Source organism: Lagenorhynchus albirostris, chromosome 19, assembly GCF_949774975.1.
Source record: "Lagenorhynchus albirostris chromosome 19, mLagAlb1.1, whole genome shotgun sequence".
Classification (NCBI taxonomy): domain Eukaryota; kingdom Metazoa; phylum Chordata; class Mammalia; order Artiodactyla; family Delphinidae; genus Lagenorhynchus; species Lagenorhynchus albirostris.
Genome location: NC_083113.1, coordinates 8,893,968 through 8,908,956, shown reverse-complemented (window position 1 = coordinate 8,908,956; position 14,989 = coordinate 8,893,968). Strand labels below are relative to the sequence as shown.

Here is a 14,989-nt window from a genome sequence, read left to right as displayed (position 1 = left end):
GAACCAAAAGTTAGAATCAGTCCGGAGGAGTGAGTCAGATACTTAGACAACCAGATAAATCTTTATTTTCTCCTTGATTCTTTGGCCTTTTCTTCTGAAACCTCAGAGTCCTGAGCAGCTCCACGGCCAGTGCTGAACCAGGAGGACTTTATGAAATCGATCACTTTCCCAGACCGAGATAAAAGTATCCTGGTTGGGGTACAAATAGCAGAAACAAGGTTAGGTCCTAATGAGGGAGGAACACCCCTCTCGGCCTCCCTATGTTTGATCTTATTCTAGCAGTTATCCAAGCTTCGCCCTCCTAGGTAAGCCCCGCTCCCGGAGGAAGTCCGGCTCTCAGCGCTCCTTGGCTGGAGACCCCCTTCTGTATTAGGTAGTTGGAAGCCCCCGCCCCTCGCTCCAAGCCCTGCCTTCTTCAGTGGGCGGCTCACACGGTGGCAACACTGGCTATCAGCACGACAAAGCCCCAGATCAGCAGCCCGGCCAGGCGGCTCCTCAGCACTTTCTCTGGCTTCGGAGACTGTGACTGGAGGGTTGTGGCCGTCCGGGGACGATCCAAAGTCACCTCACCTGGGGCCACCTCATCCTCGGTTTCAGTGTTTGGTGACGGTATCTCCTCCACGATTCTTTTGGGCAATACTGATAGAACAGGGTTAAGGAGCAGTCCTGGGAGGGCGCGAAGGTCCTGCCAAGGCCAAGGCAAGCTCTCCCCACAGTAACTTGCCCCAGGACCCAGGCCCTCCGGGACATAATTACGCCTCCAACTGCGTGAAGCCCAAACACACCCACAAGGGAGCCCTGGCCCAGTGGCCAGAGGCCACACTCAGGACAGGAAGCCATACCCTCGTGGCCTGAAACCACACCCCGATGGGAAGTTATGCCCCATAAGCCACGCCCCTGAAGCAGGCCACGCCCCTGAAGCCGCCCCCCCACACACACCAGGACCCTGAATCCCACTTCTCTCAACTCCCCAGCACTGACCTGTTACACGAAAATAGATGATCGTGGCTGGACTGGATTGCACGGAGCCCAGCTCGCAGCGATAGGTGCCTGCATCCTTTGGACGCACCATGGTCTTGGTCAGCGTGGGCTCCTTCCCCTTGGACATCAAGGTCTCAGAATTGTTCCCCCAAACCTAAACCCAAGCTCAAGGGGTCACAGAGGCCTGGGGAATTCAGGGGTTGGGGAGTACAGGGGTGAGAAGATCATGGGGCTTCAGGGTGTACTGGTCAGGGCATGGGTTCCCAGGGGATCAGAAGAAGCCAGACTTGGTAGGTCATGGGTCATGGGCATTATGGGTGCAGGCCTGTGGATACAGGGGCCAGGGGGCTCATGCAAGCCTGATGGAGTTCAAGGGTAACGGGAGTTGGAGGGCCCCACCCTGTAAAAGCTGTAATCGGTCAGGCCTTGAGAGAGTTTATGCCAGTTGAGCTCACAGTCCAGGATCATATCTTCCATCTGATGGACCTTGACTTTGCGCTCTGGGAATAGGCGGTTACTGTGGGATGCTCTTTCACGGTTCTGGGCCCTCTCCCAACCCCCTTCCACTTGGTCTCGCCCCGCCTTTTCTTGTTGGCTGTCTCCAGTCTCCGACCTCTTTAGACTCTTGATCTCTCCTCTGGCTCCGCCCCTCTTGCGCCAACCCCTCCGGCTGGGCCCAGCTTTCTCACCTCCGCAATTCGAGGACTTTCGACAAGAGTGAACCTGCTTCTGGCAGGTACTGCACCAGATCAGAGGCTGCAACATCAAACCTGAAGGGGCAGGTTCGAGGCGGTGTTCTCCCACTAAGAGGCGGGGCTAAGAGGAGAGGGCAGGGCCAAGGGCTGGGGCGGGCTCAAGAGCCGAATCCTGAGGAGGTCAGCCTGCGGGGCTGGGCTAGAACACAGCCCTGTAGGAAGCCGGTCTAACCAAGCTCAGTAAAGAGTGCAAAAAGTATATGCACGCTTCCCAAGAAGTCCGAGGTGCAAAAGGAATACGGGAGACCCAGGAACCTCTCCACGTGGAGAATGAAAAAACACACAGACCCAAAAGAGGGAGGCTGGGTATTCACGGGGCAGGGATGAGGGATAGAGGACCAGTTCCCATAATCCGGACTCACCACATTTGTTGGGACAAAACGCTGCCTCGGTATAAAGAATTAAAAAAAAAAATCAGATTTCTACGTTAAAGGGGATGAGAGAGGGGGTGAAGGAACAGGCTAGGGCTGGGGCTCTTGAGTTCCAGGAAGGAAAGACTTGGGTGTCTGGACCCCTGGGTCTGAGGGAGGAAGGGGTTGGGAGAGCTGATGGATGGGACTCGGAGAAGCAGAAGGCTGGGGTCAGGGACTCTTGGACTGTGAAAAGAGAACGCTGGGATGCCGGCCTCCCATCTTCTCTCACCCGCTTTTTGAAACTGAGCAGCGTAGCTGGCAAAGTTATCCTTTGCCAGGTGCAACGTCCATAACAGCTCCTTCACGAAGAGCTCGCCTGGGAAGAAGCAGGATGACGGAGAGGAGTCCCCACCCCCACCCTCCTGCTCCTCCCAGATGTGAGGCACAGGAAGTTGACCTCTGCCTGCAGAGCGTGGCTCTTGGGTCTCCTCAGGGAAAGACAATACAATTTAATGACCACTTAACATAATGCTGGCCACTGGGCTAAGCAACAACTGGGATGAAGGCTGTGTTATGGTTTCCATTTTAGAGGTGACAAAGCGCTCAACGCCACACAGCTAGGAAACCGGCAGAGCCAGAATTTGAACCTAGGCAGTCTGGTTCCAGAGTCCAGTACCTGACCACCAGACCAGGTGTCACCAGCAATCACTTCCCTGAGAGTTTCTGGAAGCCCTCTCCTGCCCCCTCTGTGCATTTACCTTTTACATCACTGTCCGTGATGCGTTTCAGATCCTTCAGCAAACTCCAAGCTGCCTTTTCCAGTGTGGCCTCATCTGTGGGGGGAGATAAACCCCAGATTCCAAGCATTGCTGTCTCATTGGCTCACCTAGTCTTAGAAACTACAACACCCACGGGGCCAATGGGCAAGGATTCGCCTGGTAAAGGGATTAACCCACGCCGTTGCCTTCTGGGAGTTGTAGTCTTATTTATTACATATGGAATAAAATTGCAGGATAAAAGGTAGGGAGAACAGTATTTGCCAGCCCTGGGGAACCCCAGAATCTGCATCCCAGGCTTCTCCATTCCCGAAACCAGGAGACTGTACCTCCAGCCCTTTCTCCCCAGCACCTCCCAGTAATCCTGGCCCCAGACCCCTCCTTTCCCAGGACCCAGGAGTCGCACTCCGCCCTCACCGACGACCCCCATATAGGAATCCTCGTCAATCGGCAGGTCCTTGAAAGCTTCCACTGCCTGCTTTACCCTTTTCATCACGTTTTTGTGATGCTTGGCCTCCAGGTGGCCAGGCAGGTAATCCGTCTCCAAGGAGTTTAGCGCCTCCACGACGTTTGGATCACACATGACACAGCCCCGGGCAGGAAGCAGGCAGCCGGCCAGAGCCGCCACCAGGAGGGGGAGCCGCCACGGCCCCATTGCGGCCAGAGCGCGCAGTTCGCGCCGAACTCCGGGGAGGCTCCTCTTACCCCAAACCGAGAAGGTGAAAGCTAAACGGAGAGAAACCCTTCCCCGAGACTAATGTAGCCCCAATTTGCAGGGCGCACACTTCTCATTAGAAAACCGAGGAGTCCCGAAGCACTCTAACAGCCGCAGCCCGACCTTGACTCCTGACTGTTGTACCTTCCAACACTAGGGTTCGCTGAAGAGTCCAGGTTTTGAGGGCTTTCAGAGAGGAAGAACAGGCCACTCCTTCCACTCTTTTTCCCACGACCAAAATTAAAGATTTTGGCGGAGGAGGGTGGTGAGGGTGAGGTTGGTTGCGTGGTATAGACAGTTTTTAACTGGGGCTCACAGCCACGGTTCGCCCCTTACTAATAGGAACTCCCAAGCCTCTGCCTTCCGGCTACCCACGCAGGGCCCCAAATTCCCAAGAGATATTCCCTGAGGTTTCCTTGGCCCCGCCCAGAAGCCCAACTCTTAGCCTGATTGGACCGCAACAAAGGGAGGCCCCGCCCATAGCTCCGTGATGTCACAGCCCCCTTTTCAGACTAGAACTTTCCCAGAGTCTACCGAAGGGGGCTTACCCTGGGGACTCTGGTTTCCAAGCTAAGGAAAGGGCTTCTAGCCTTCAATCTCCGCCTCTCTCTGGGCCCCAGGACCCAGGCTTTTGGCTAGCTGCCCACGGCCCTCGGAAAACTGTCCTCTAGCCACGAAAACGTGGGAAGTGGTCCTTTCTAGCCCTAGGACTACCACTCCCAGAAGGCCCTGGGGTCTCTCCGTAGGAGATTACTGCAGACAACCCCATAGCTTTATGGGAAATGTAGTTCAAGAATTGTAATGTTGGGACTTCACTGGCGGTCCATCGGTTAAGACTCTGCGCTTCCACTGCAGGGGACTCGAGTTTGATCCCTGGTGGGGGAATTAAGATCCCGCATGCCAAGCAGCGTGGACAAAAAAAAATTTTTTTTTTTAATTATAATCTTTGCTCACTCCCCCATCCACCCCTCCTCCTTCTTTCTCCAGCCTCGGGCTGGATGCTGAGGTCCCAGGGGAAAGAGAGGTCTGGAGGCCAGTGCTGAGAGTCCGGGAAAGGAATTGGGTCTCTGAGACCATAACTCACACAAGTGCACTAACAAGAGAGCAGGAACAGTATCCCAAGACGTGAGAAGTGAGAGTCCCCGGAAGCTCCACACCTTTACTCCTACTCACTTACACACACCCTCATGCACACGAGACTCAAAAAAACCTGCAGAGGGCTTCCCTGGTGGTGCAGTGGTTGAGAGTCCGCCTGCCGATGCAGGGGACACGGGTTCGTGCCCCAGTCCGGGAAGATCCCACATGCCGTGGAGCGGCTGGGCCCGAGACCCATAGCCGCTGAGCCTGCGCGTCCGGAGCCTGTGCTCCGCAACGGGAGAGGCCACAACAGTGAGAGGCCCGCACACCGAAGGGGAAAAAAAAAAAACAAAACCCTGCAGAGATGGGTTGGTGATGAGGATTTTTAATTCATACTTCCCTCTCTCCCACCTATGGCAGCTGAGTAGGGACTGGTCCTCCAAAACTCCCTGAGAAGACTAGAAAAGGGCTTAAATTCTCAGACAACTCTGTGATTAAAGTGTCTACCTTCGCTTCCTTCAAAAAGCCTCAAGGGAGTCCTGAAATCTGAGTCAAGAATCCCATCCTCTTTGGCCAGACGCTGTGCTCCTGCCTGGGTTGGAGACCAGTCTTGGGTCTGCATACCTTCTGATTCTTTCATCCCTGACTTACCCAAAGCCAGATTTAGAGGCTCTGTGAATTCAGGGGCAGAGAGTGGTTGGCAAGGGGCACAATACCTGCAGCTTTCTGCAAGCCCACAGGGCACCCTTACGCCAGCTGACTTTCAGTAAATCAACCCCATTGTTACCGAGTCCAAGCTCGCTGCATTGCATGACAGGCCAATAAATTGGGAGATGAGGTGTTGAGGAAAGGAACAGTGACTTTATTCAGAAAGCCGGGTGTTTGAGAAGAGGGCAGACTAGTGTCCTAGAGTACCATCTTATGGGGCCTGGATGCTAGTTTCTTTTATAGAACAGAGAGGGGGAGGATGTGAGGAAGTAAAGTAAAAAGGCCATAAGTCTTGCAAAACATCTCCTGGCTTGGCCAGCATCGGGGAGGGGGTGTGTTAATTTCTTCTTTCTTGCAGTCCTTCATGGGTGTGTGGGCAGGATGTTTCCCTGTGAGCTGAACAAAGGCACTTTGGTTTAACATTCAGTCAGAGGGGCAGAGTTCCCCATGCAGACCATCATGTATGCTTATAGCATCCTTTTAGTGATTATAGTAACAAAAGCAAGGGAAAGCAAAAGTTAACATAAAAGAAACATCCAACATGGAGTCAGATTTTGTTCTTCCCTGTTACACCATCACTCCCCAGCAGCCCAGCTGCAGAGGAGGAAACTTCCTTAACTGGGTAAAGCAACATGAACTTGGAGCCAAGATGTGCATGTCTACCTTTGGCAGTTTTGAGCTTAAAAAAAAAAAATGGTGTCCCTAGATCTCTGCAGAGCTTTGCTCCTTAAGCTGCAGCATTCAGCAGCATCCCTTCCCCCACCCCTCCCATGTTTTAGCATATCTGTGGTTTTTCAGGGGCTGAAATGTTGGGTAAAGTTCCACTTGTCACACAAACTGCCCCAGCTACAGACAGTTTGTCGTCCATCAACCTTTCTAGCAGTGGTGAGGTGTTGGGCTGCTGGTTTTACCTTTGTTAGCTTCTTTGCCGAGCTAATCTGGAATTCCAGAATCCCAAGCCCTCTGGAAGGTCCCCACAGGGTTCTTTACAGGCATTAGAGCTGACCCTCTCCGGAAAAAATCCCTCCTCTGGAATCACGCCAGAAACACAGAAGGGAAGTTGGTGAGTGCTTGCTATAGCACATCCATGAGTTCCTTCTGTCCTGATGACCCAGGGAAGAGAAATATCTCTTCTCAAAAAGACCAGGATGGTCAATGCTGGAACAGGGAGTTCCCTGTTCCTGGTGGGGCAGTGATCTAGAAGTACTCTGGATATGGGCTGGGAAGAACAGGTGGGCACTGTGCATTCTAGAACTTCCATGAGCTTCTGCAGAGTTGCCAGCCATCATGAAAAGATCTTCCATTGGTTCTAGAATGTTCTGGCAGTTGCAGAACGCCAGCCCCCCTTTTTCTCCAAGTCTAGCCAACTAGAATCACTCTAGAAATGGGTGTCCACCAGCTGCAGGACCACCAGCTTCTCCAGAAGCTGCTGGGCTTCCAGAGATACATAACACTGGCCCTAGGTTGATCAGACTGTTTCAGAAAGTCTCCCTGCTGCTCAGTGCTCAGCCAACATCTGGAGTGGAGTCAAGTCTGCATTAATGCCCACCCACTCAGGCAGGAAGGTGGCCTTGGGTTTAAAGATATTCAGGAAGCTGGAGTTAGGCAGGGTAAAGTTGGCCAGGTAGACAGTGTCTCCACCAGCCAGGTAGGTGGCCCAGAAGCCGAAGGTGCCAATAGTCATGATGGTGTGGTTGCATTGTGTGAGCAGCGCAAAGTCCTTGCTGGGGACATCTTCTTGCCCATCGCCAGTGAAGGTCACATCCCCCCGGGAGGTGTCGATGTTTTCCCGGCACCACTCCATGCCGTTGCTGGTGACCACAAAGATCGGGGCTTCATGCCGGGCCCGGAACCAGTCCATAGCCTGCTGGAGGTAAGCGCGATCACCCACTACACCCTTCCAGTGATAGGGCATCACCTTCACGTAGTCCCCACGGCGCACGTGGACACCCACGAAAGTGCTCGGGCGGTCCCCCGTGCGGCTGAGCCGGAGCTGACTCAGTAAACTCCGGGCCTCTCGCCGAAGGTGGTCGTGCAAGGTGAACTCACTGCGGATCTGTTCCCGGATATGATGGAAGAAAGTCCAGGAGCAGGGGAAACCGCTGAGCTTCAGCCAGGGCTCCTTCAGTTGGGCGTACTCCTCCGACATCCAGTCGTGAAGCTCCAGCTCCCGCCAAGGTGTACGGCTGTTCACCTCAGGCGCCAGCACGGGCAGGGTGATGCGGAACACAGGGGCCAGGGTGGCGTGCATGGCAGGCTGGATGAAGGCCTGGCGGCCGTTGAGCTGGGCCAGGGCCAGCAGCGTGGCGTACTGCCCCATCTGGTTCCCAAGCCGGCCGTTTGGGTAGATAGTCCAGGTTCCTGAGAGGGAAGCAGGATGCTTGGGACAGGAAAAAGGGGCGTTGGGGTTTATGGGTGTGCCCGACAGGCAGATGATGGCCACAGGGGATGTCACTGGGTTACGGTCTGGACATAGGGCAGACAGGCCTAAGCCATTGTGAAAGAGGTCTTGGCGGATGTGGAAGAAGAAGATTGAGGTAAAAACACAGGTTAGCAGGAAGGTCAGATAGAGGTGACGGAGCCTGGGTGCCCACATGGCTGCAAGGGAAGAAAAGTGAATTACGAGATACTCGAAGCTTGAGAATGAATGTCAAGGAGGAGAGGCCTGAGAGAAAGGAAACTCTAGGTTTGGAGACCTGGGTCTGAGGGAAAAGGGGATCAGGGCTCCTGGATATGAATTAGGAGAAGCTAAGGGCTTGGAATCGCGGCAGATGGAAGATGGTGAAAATTAGTGGTTTCCAAAATAGCAATGGTCCAGGACCCACCACCTTGTCCTCACATCTTGGAATTTCACTCTCCCAGGCTGTAAGGTCCACTGACGTTGGACAGTGTTCCCCCAACTTCTTTCTCAGTGAACCTGTGTGTGAGGGGCAGAGTCCACCAGGGAGGTGGCAGGAAGCAACGGGCCAAGTAAAACATGAGAGGCTGGAGGTCCAGGCCTGGATGGGGGATCTTGTTTCCTGGAGAAGCAGGAGTTGGGGGTTGGGGTGGAGGAGACTCCTGGGGGTCATAGGGGGTTAGAGGTTGGGGGAGCGCCTCCTGGGACTGAAGGCCCGATTCCTGGGTCCGAGGCATCTGCGTTTCTCACTTACCTGAGCTCCACAGTCAGCTTGGCGTGAACGGAGCGTTCCGGCCCCAAGTGCAGCCCACATCCGGCGGCCCCCGGAACCCTGGACTCCAGGTTCCCAGGCCCGACAGCCCTCCCCCTCCACGCCGCCTCCCCCGACTGGCTGCGAGGGCTCGGGAAGCGGAGGTGGGAGAGGGGACGCGGTCCGGAGGGTCCCAGCCCCGCCCCTCCCCGGCCGGCAGGTAGCTCGGAGGCGGAGCCCCGCCCCTTCCCTGGCGCCGAGCCCCAGCTCCCAGTTCTAGGGCCGCAGCCCCCGCCGTCTGCCCTCTCCCGGACCAGGAGACCCACGCCCCAGCCCCCCTCCTGCCTGACATCGGCCAGCGAGGGGCAGCCTACCTGGCCTCCTAGCAGCCCATCCTTCCGTGGACACCGTGATCTAGCGCCCAGCTGCAATGCTGGACTTCGACCTCTCCCTCTTCCCCTCCAGTTTCTGGGTTCACCATCCGCCCTGTGTACCAGGATGCGCCGAGTCCGGCCACGGCCCAGCGGCTTCCGCCCCCTGTCGCGTCCTCCCGTGGAGATGCAGAACCTGTTAACCTGGCTGCTCCATGGGCGGGTGCAAAGCCTCCGCCGGCTCTGAGTCCCGGCGTGAGAGCCTCTGGCGGGAACGTGTCCCCGCGCCCACCAGGGGCCGCCGATCCCCCCTCCGCCCCACCCACCCTCAAATTCGAGAGTCCCGGCTCCCAGTCTCTCCGTCTGAGCGAAGCCTAGCGTCCGGCACCTGACGGTGAAGGGAACGTCCCGCCTCTCCCGAGGACAGGAACAGAGAAAGCAGAAGTGGAAGAGAAACTCTCTTCCACAGAGGCCGAGGCAGACCCGGCTAGGAGCAAAAGCCTCCCTCTTTTGCAGACCTGAGGCGGCTTCCCTCCACCGAGGCTTTTTCCCGCCAACCCCCAGCCTGGCCCGAGCGGTCTGACCATTACCATTCAAGAAAGCAAAGACCCAGGAATTGGACTTGACTCTCTAGAGATCCAATCATAATTTCTCCAGACCCAGGATTCCCAGCCCCCAGCCCCCTCCTCAGAATGAGAAGTCCGGGCCTCCAGTCACCTGCCTCCTTCAGATCTGGTGTTCAGACTCTTGCACGTTTAGGTTCCAGGAAATTGCCCAACCCCTCATTCCCTTTGGGATCTTGGGTCTAACTTCTCCCTCCTGAGCCTGCGTCAGTTGTCAACTCTGAGTCAAAGATTCTCACCCTCCCCCCACTTCCCCAGGCTATTCTGAGGGCACCGGTCTGATCTTGGTTAGCTTCTCTGGTGAAAGAAACATCAGGATTGCATCAGGGTCCAGGAGGAGGAGGCTGGGATGTTTGGTGTGTGAGTGCCTGGGCTGGGATTTGTGGGCAGGTTGGTCTGAAGCTCCCACACCAGGACTCCTGTGTCCTTGAGGAGAACGCTTGGGTCATGCAGCACTTGCTGCTTTCTTAATGACCAAGGAACCTCAGTGTCTGACCCCCAGAAACCCAGAAAGTCAGGTGAGATGCAGAAATGCCAGAGGAACCTCAGTGTCTGACCCCCAGAAACCCAGAAAGTCAGGTGAGATGCAGAAACGCCAGTTGTGGGACACCATCTGCATCAGTCAGGCAGAGAGGTGGATCCCAGCCCCCTTCCTGCTCAGACTCAGGAGTCCAGGCCTCCAGCCCCCTCCTCCCTCAGACCCAAGAGCCTGAACCCCCAGCCTCCTGCTTCTTCAGACCCACGAGTCTGAAACCCCAGCTCCCTCCTGCCTCAGACCAAACGGTCTGGGCCCCCAGCCCCTTTCACTCAGGTCCCACTTCATCACATTTCTATCCCCCTGATGCCTCAGACCCAGGAGCCCAGGGCCTCAGCTGGAAGGACCCCTGATTGCATCATCCGATCAGGCTGACCTGGCCACCGTGGAATTCTAGCATCTGCCATGTGGGTCAAATATCAAGGGTCAAGCGTCGGGAAGGTGATTGGGCGGGTCTGTCTGGGTATAAATTCTGGAGTATCTGCATTCTTCCCAAGAGATTTGGGTGTCCTGTCAGCTGTAAATCTACGTGCAAGAGGACCCAGGCATTTCAGCTACCAGAGAAGCCATCGTGAATCTGCTCTCCCCGACAACCAGGCTCTGAAACAGAATCTAGACCATTCAGGTCTTCAAAGCCCAGACCCCATACCTCACTTGAGGACGTGAACCATTGATGGGCTGCGACAAGACCAAACTCGAGCACCTGGGACTGTGGGTCCCTGTGCTAGCTGTCCTGCTGGGACCCTGCCAGGCACATCCCATTCCTGACTCCAGCCCCCTCCTCCAATTTGGGGGCCAAGTCCGCCAGCGATACCTCTACACGGATGACGCCCAGGAGACGGAGGCCCACCTGGAGATCAGGGCTGATGGCACAGTGGTGGGGACGGCCCGCCGGAGCCCCGAAAGTGAGTGTAGGGGTAGGGCCTGGTCCTGAGGGAGGAGAGAATTGGGGGCTGGCCTCCTGGGTCTGAGGGAGGAGAGGGATGGGCAAAGGCCTTCTGAGTCCCTGATCACTTTCTCCTCTCAGGTCTTCTGGAGCTGAAAGCCCTAAAGCCAGGGGTCATTCAAATCTTGGGAGTTAAAACATCCAGGTTCCTGTGCCAGGGGCCAGAGGGGAGGCTGTATGGATCGGTGAGTTTCCAGGACCCCTGTCCCTGTGCTCCACCCTTCCACTCCCCACCCTCACAGGCTGGGGGACCATGTTTTGCACCTTTGACCTTGGCCAGGCTTGGCTCGATGCTCTCTGCATGCCCCGACCTTGCCACAATCCCTGGAGGGGGCAGCTGTTGTCATCCATGTTCACAAGAAGAGGAAACTGAGGCTCAGGCAGGGCCACCACCGGCCCCAAGTCACAAAACCTGTGAATGACAGAATGACCTGGGAGACCGAGTCTTGTGACTCGTAACCCATGCTGACCACACAGCCTCCTACAGACCTGACTCATGCTGGGTGCAGGGTCACTCTGGGAATCGATGGCCTGTAAAGTGAACATGACCTTGGGTGCTAGCCAGATGCCCCTGCCAGGCCTTAGAGAGCCTCCACTGATCCCTGGGCTGGAATATTCTTCTCTGTGAAGTGAGGGCAAGGAGGTGAGCCTGGCGGGACTGCCTAGGGGTAAAGGAAGAGCCTGCTTCTGTGGTTTTGAGGAAGGGGCTGGGGACCTGGACTCTGCATCTGAGGAAGGAGTGGGTTCCCTGGCTCCCCAGGAGTCCCGGGACTCCCACATCCTGCTGGAGGACAGGACTCTGTGGTCTGAAAGAAGAGAGAGCTGGGGGCCTGCACCCCTGAGTGTGGGAGAGGATGGAGCTGGGGTTCCTGCAGGAGGAAGGTGTAGAGGAATCCCACGTCTCTGATCTTTGTTCTCATCCCCTCAGCTCCACTTCAACCCCCAGGCCTGCAGCTTCCGGGAGCTGCTTCTTGAGGATGGTTACAACGTTTACCAGTCTGAGGCTCTTGGCATTCCCCTCCGCCTGCCCCCGCACCGCTCCTCCAACTGGGACCTGGCCCCCCGGGGACCTGCTCGCTTCCTGCCGCTGCCAGGCTTCCTCCCGCCACCCCTGGAGCCTCCAGGGATCTTGGCCCCCGAGCCTCCCAACGTGGGTTCCTCGGACCCCTTGAGCATGGTGGGACCTTCACATGGCCGAAGCCCCAGCTACACTTCCTGAAGCTACAGGCTGTTTATTACTGAGTCTCCTCTTTATTTATTGTATTATTTATCTTATTTATTTTCTTTTTTTTCTTACTTGAAATAATAAAGAGTCTGAGAGGAGGATCAGAGTGAGCACATGTGTTTGAGGGAGGAAATGGGGTCAGCTTCCTTGTCTCCCCTTGCCCCCCCCTCCCCCGCATTGCCACAAGGCTGTGGGAAAGTCCCAGCCTTTCTGCCCCCCTCCCCTGGCCAGCCCTCAGATTTCTGCTCCACTAAGTTGTTCCCAGGGACTCTGGACTATCCCTGCCCTTTGACAGGACAGGACTTGTTATTCTCCCCCTCCCCCTCCCCCTGTCCCCAACCTTGTGTTAGTGTTGTGGAACTATTTCTCTGAGGTAACTCAAAAACAGGGGACATTTTAAAAAATGACACAGCAGACCCACAGCCTCATGGGAAATGTAGTTTTCTGGGTTCATTTAGCACTAGGAATGGAAAGACATCTTGGTCCTCAGTGCTGGGGCAAGGACTCTTGGATTCTGGGGGTGTAGTTGGTTCTAGGAACACACTCTTGGGTCCTGAGGGATCAGTGGGCTGGACACCTGGACACCTGGATCCTGGAGAACAGGGGAATAAGAACCTGGGCACGCTGGTCTGAGAGAGGAGGGGCTGAAGATTGGGATTCCTGGGTCTCAGGAAAAGGACCTGAGAATCTGAATGCTTCCATCCAGGTGCTTATGGACTTTGGAGTGTAATGACTGTCACAGAATCCAGTCTCAGTGAGCACGTTGCCCATCTTCCTCCCTTTCCACAACTTAGATTTCAATATTGCTGTGCAAGTGATTTCCTGGTTAGGAAAGATTTGAAGTCAAAGATTTAGACTACATTTCACAGGGGTGGGTCAGCTTTGGCTGGACCCCAGGTGTCTGACTGACCACTGCAGCCTCACAGGAGTTGTGGTCTCAAGCCCTTGATCTAAATTCCAAGGTCCAAGTGAGAGGAACATCTCAGTCAAAAGGAATATAAGTGTGGGTCCCAGAAGGTCATGGGAGGGATTCAATGCCTGGAGAAAATGAAGATCTGTGTCTTGTAGAAAATACAGTTTCCCACTCCGATGGAACCAGACTGGCTCAGTCAAGGGAGAGTTCTCACTGGAAACAGAATCTGAAATGCCACAAGGGGGGCGGGGACCCAGAAAGAGGGAATGAGACAGGGAACCTGCAAAATGTGTTCAAACGAGCACCTGTCACTCGGTCTGAGCACTTTGAGCCCCCAACTTGTAGTGCCTCCTTTCTGGTAGAAGCAGGTTAGTGTCCCCTTGTCCAAAGACCATCCTCTGAGGTTGCTGCCTGACACAGGGCTGCCGATCTTCCTCAGGATCCACCTCCTTATCTCCAAATGCTTCTAGACTTGACTCCTGGCAGCCTCCACTGGGTGAGGTACAAAGCGTGATCAGTGAGGAACTATGACACGCACCAAAAGAATTGCAAGATCTTCCCCTTGAAATTGACAGCAAACTGGGCAGCCAGTCTGGGAAGGGGAGCTGGTAGATGAATTGATTGACAGAGTCCAGATTCCAGGGTGAGCTCTAGGGGCTGGGGGGTGGCCCTAGTTTGCTCTTTCGTTGGCCGGAACCTGCACCCCAAGTGGTCTAAACTCGAGATGCTGTAGAGTGGCTGTTCTCAAAGCGTGGCCCCAAACCAGCAGCATTAGCATCACCCGGGAACTTGTTAGAAATGCACGTTCTGGAGCCCAGACCTATTGAATCCAAAATTCTGGGAGAAAGGCTAATTCATAGGGCCAGAAATCAGATTAGTGGCTGCCACCAACTGGTGGGAGAATGGAATGAGGATTTATTAGTTTCCTAGGGCTGCGGTAAGAAAGTACCACAAACTACAGGGCTGAAAATAACAGAAGTTTGTTCTCTCACAGTTCTAGAGGCTAGAAGTCTGAAATCAAGGTGTCACCGGGGCAATGCCCTCTCTAAAGGCTCTAGAGGAAGATCCTTCCTTGCTTCTTCCCAGCTTCTGGTGGTTGCTGACAATCCTTGGCATCCCTCGGCTTTAGACACAACTCTCCTATCTCTGCTTCCATCTTCACATGGGCTTCTCCCCGAGGGTCTGTTTCTTTTTATGAGGGTACCACTCTAACCCAGTATGACCTCATATTAACTTGATAAAGACCCTATTTCCAAATATGGCCACATTCACTGGTTCCAGGGGACGGGCATTTCCAGGGGATGCTATTTAACTCAGTACACATCTCTATATGCAGTTGCCTCAATCCATCTTCTCTTGCTCACATGTAAGTAACTGAGGAATTTGTTTGGTAGGGAGTGGGGTGGCCAGGATAGCTTTCCTAGCCTCATCATTCTCATAGTTCACTCTCTGCTGTTTCCATACAGTATGAAAAAATACGACCTCTCAGCATAGCCACATTGCCAATATTTCAGAGAGAGATACACCTCCTCTGTTTACTCCCCCCCCGCCCCCCGATACCTGAACCTTTTCTCTCCTTTACCCCCAGAGTTCCTGCCACAATCAATCTGGGTTTTGCTTCCATTCGTTTTCACAAGAATAGAGCTTTGTCCAACCACTAAAAAGAAAGGATAATTCTGTAACATGATAGATGCTAATTATCACTACAATACCAATCATATTACAATATATAAATGTATCAAATTAACATGTTGTATACCTTAAATTTATACAATATTATCTGTCAATAGATTTCAATAATAATTTTTTTTAAGTATGGAGTTTTGTTCTTCCAAAAGAGAGATTCCGTTGAGTAATTCTGA

The 14,989-nt window shown here is 54.5% G+C and overlaps 3 protein-coding genes across 17 annotated transcripts; 1 reads left to right on the top strand and 2 right to left on the bottom strand.

The window, feature by feature from the left end:
- Window positions 1-41: 41 nt before the first annotated feature.
- On the bottom strand, window positions 42-4,190 carry IZUMO1 (izumo sperm-oocyte fusion 1). Of its 9 annotated transcripts, none has more exons than XM_060131816.1 (9): window positions 4,129-4,190; window positions 3,283-3,766; window positions 2,848-2,922; window positions 2,379-2,465; window positions 2,099-2,119; window positions 1,381-1,751; window positions 982-1,135; window positions 432-639; window positions 42-189 (listed from the first exon to the last, which is right to left on the bottom strand). In XM_060131816.1, exons 2-9 carry the CDS (start codon window positions 3,518-3,520, stop codon window positions 63-65), a joined length of 1,281 nt encoding a protein of 426 aa, XP_059987799.1. In that variant the 5' UTR covers window positions 3,521-3,766; window positions 4,129-4,190; the 3' UTR covers window positions 42-62. The 9 variants fall into 9 exon arrangements, with proteins under 9 accessions (XP_059987799.1, XP_059987803.1, XP_059987807.1 ...); XM_060131820.1 differs by lacking the exon at window positions 4,129-4,190 and having other exon boundaries at window positions 1,381-1,481; window positions 1,671-1,751; window positions 3,283-3,995; XM_060131824.1 differs by lacking the exon at window positions 4,129-4,190 and having other exon boundaries at window positions 571-639; window positions 3,283-4,064.
- Window positions 4,191-5,254: 1,064 nt separating this feature from the next.
- Window positions 5,255-9,721, bottom strand: FUT1 (fucosyltransferase 1 (H blood group)). Of its 7 annotated transcripts, XM_060131123.1 has the most exons (5): window positions 8,518-8,724; window positions 8,205-8,385; window positions 6,915-7,963; window positions 6,277-6,394; window positions 5,624-5,761 (listed from the first exon to the last, which is right to left on the bottom strand). In XM_060131123.1, the coding sequence occupies exons 1-4, from the start codon at window positions 8,575-8,577 to the stop codon at window positions 6,299-6,301; spliced, it is 1,386 nt and encodes a 461-aa protein (XP_059987106.1). In that variant the 5' UTR covers window positions 8,578-8,724; the 3' UTR covers window positions 5,624-5,761; window positions 6,277-6,298. The 7 variants fall into 7 exon arrangements, 6 of the variants coding, with proteins under 6 accessions (XP_059987109.1, XP_059987108.1, XP_059987111.1 ...); XM_060131126.1 differs by lacking the exons at window positions 6,277-6,394; window positions 8,205-8,385; window positions 8,518-8,724 and adding exons at window positions 8,889-9,061; window positions 9,603-9,721 and having other exon boundaries at window positions 5,255-5,761; XM_060131125.1 differs by lacking the exons at window positions 6,277-6,394; window positions 8,205-8,385; window positions 8,518-8,724 and adding exons at window positions 8,889-9,061; window positions 9,476-9,664 and having other exon boundaries at window positions 5,255-5,761.
- Window positions 9,722-10,716: 995 nt separating this feature from the next.
- On the top strand, window positions 10,717-12,208 carry FGF21 (fibroblast growth factor 21). Its single transcript, XM_060132190.1, has 3 exons — window positions 10,717-10,948; window positions 11,071-11,174; window positions 11,918-12,208. The coding sequence occupies exons 1-3, from the start codon at window positions 10,717-10,719 to the stop codon at window positions 12,206-12,208; spliced, it is 627 nt and encodes a 208-aa protein (XP_059988173.1).
- The last annotated feature ends 2,781 nt before the right edge of the window (window positions 12,209-14,989 follow it).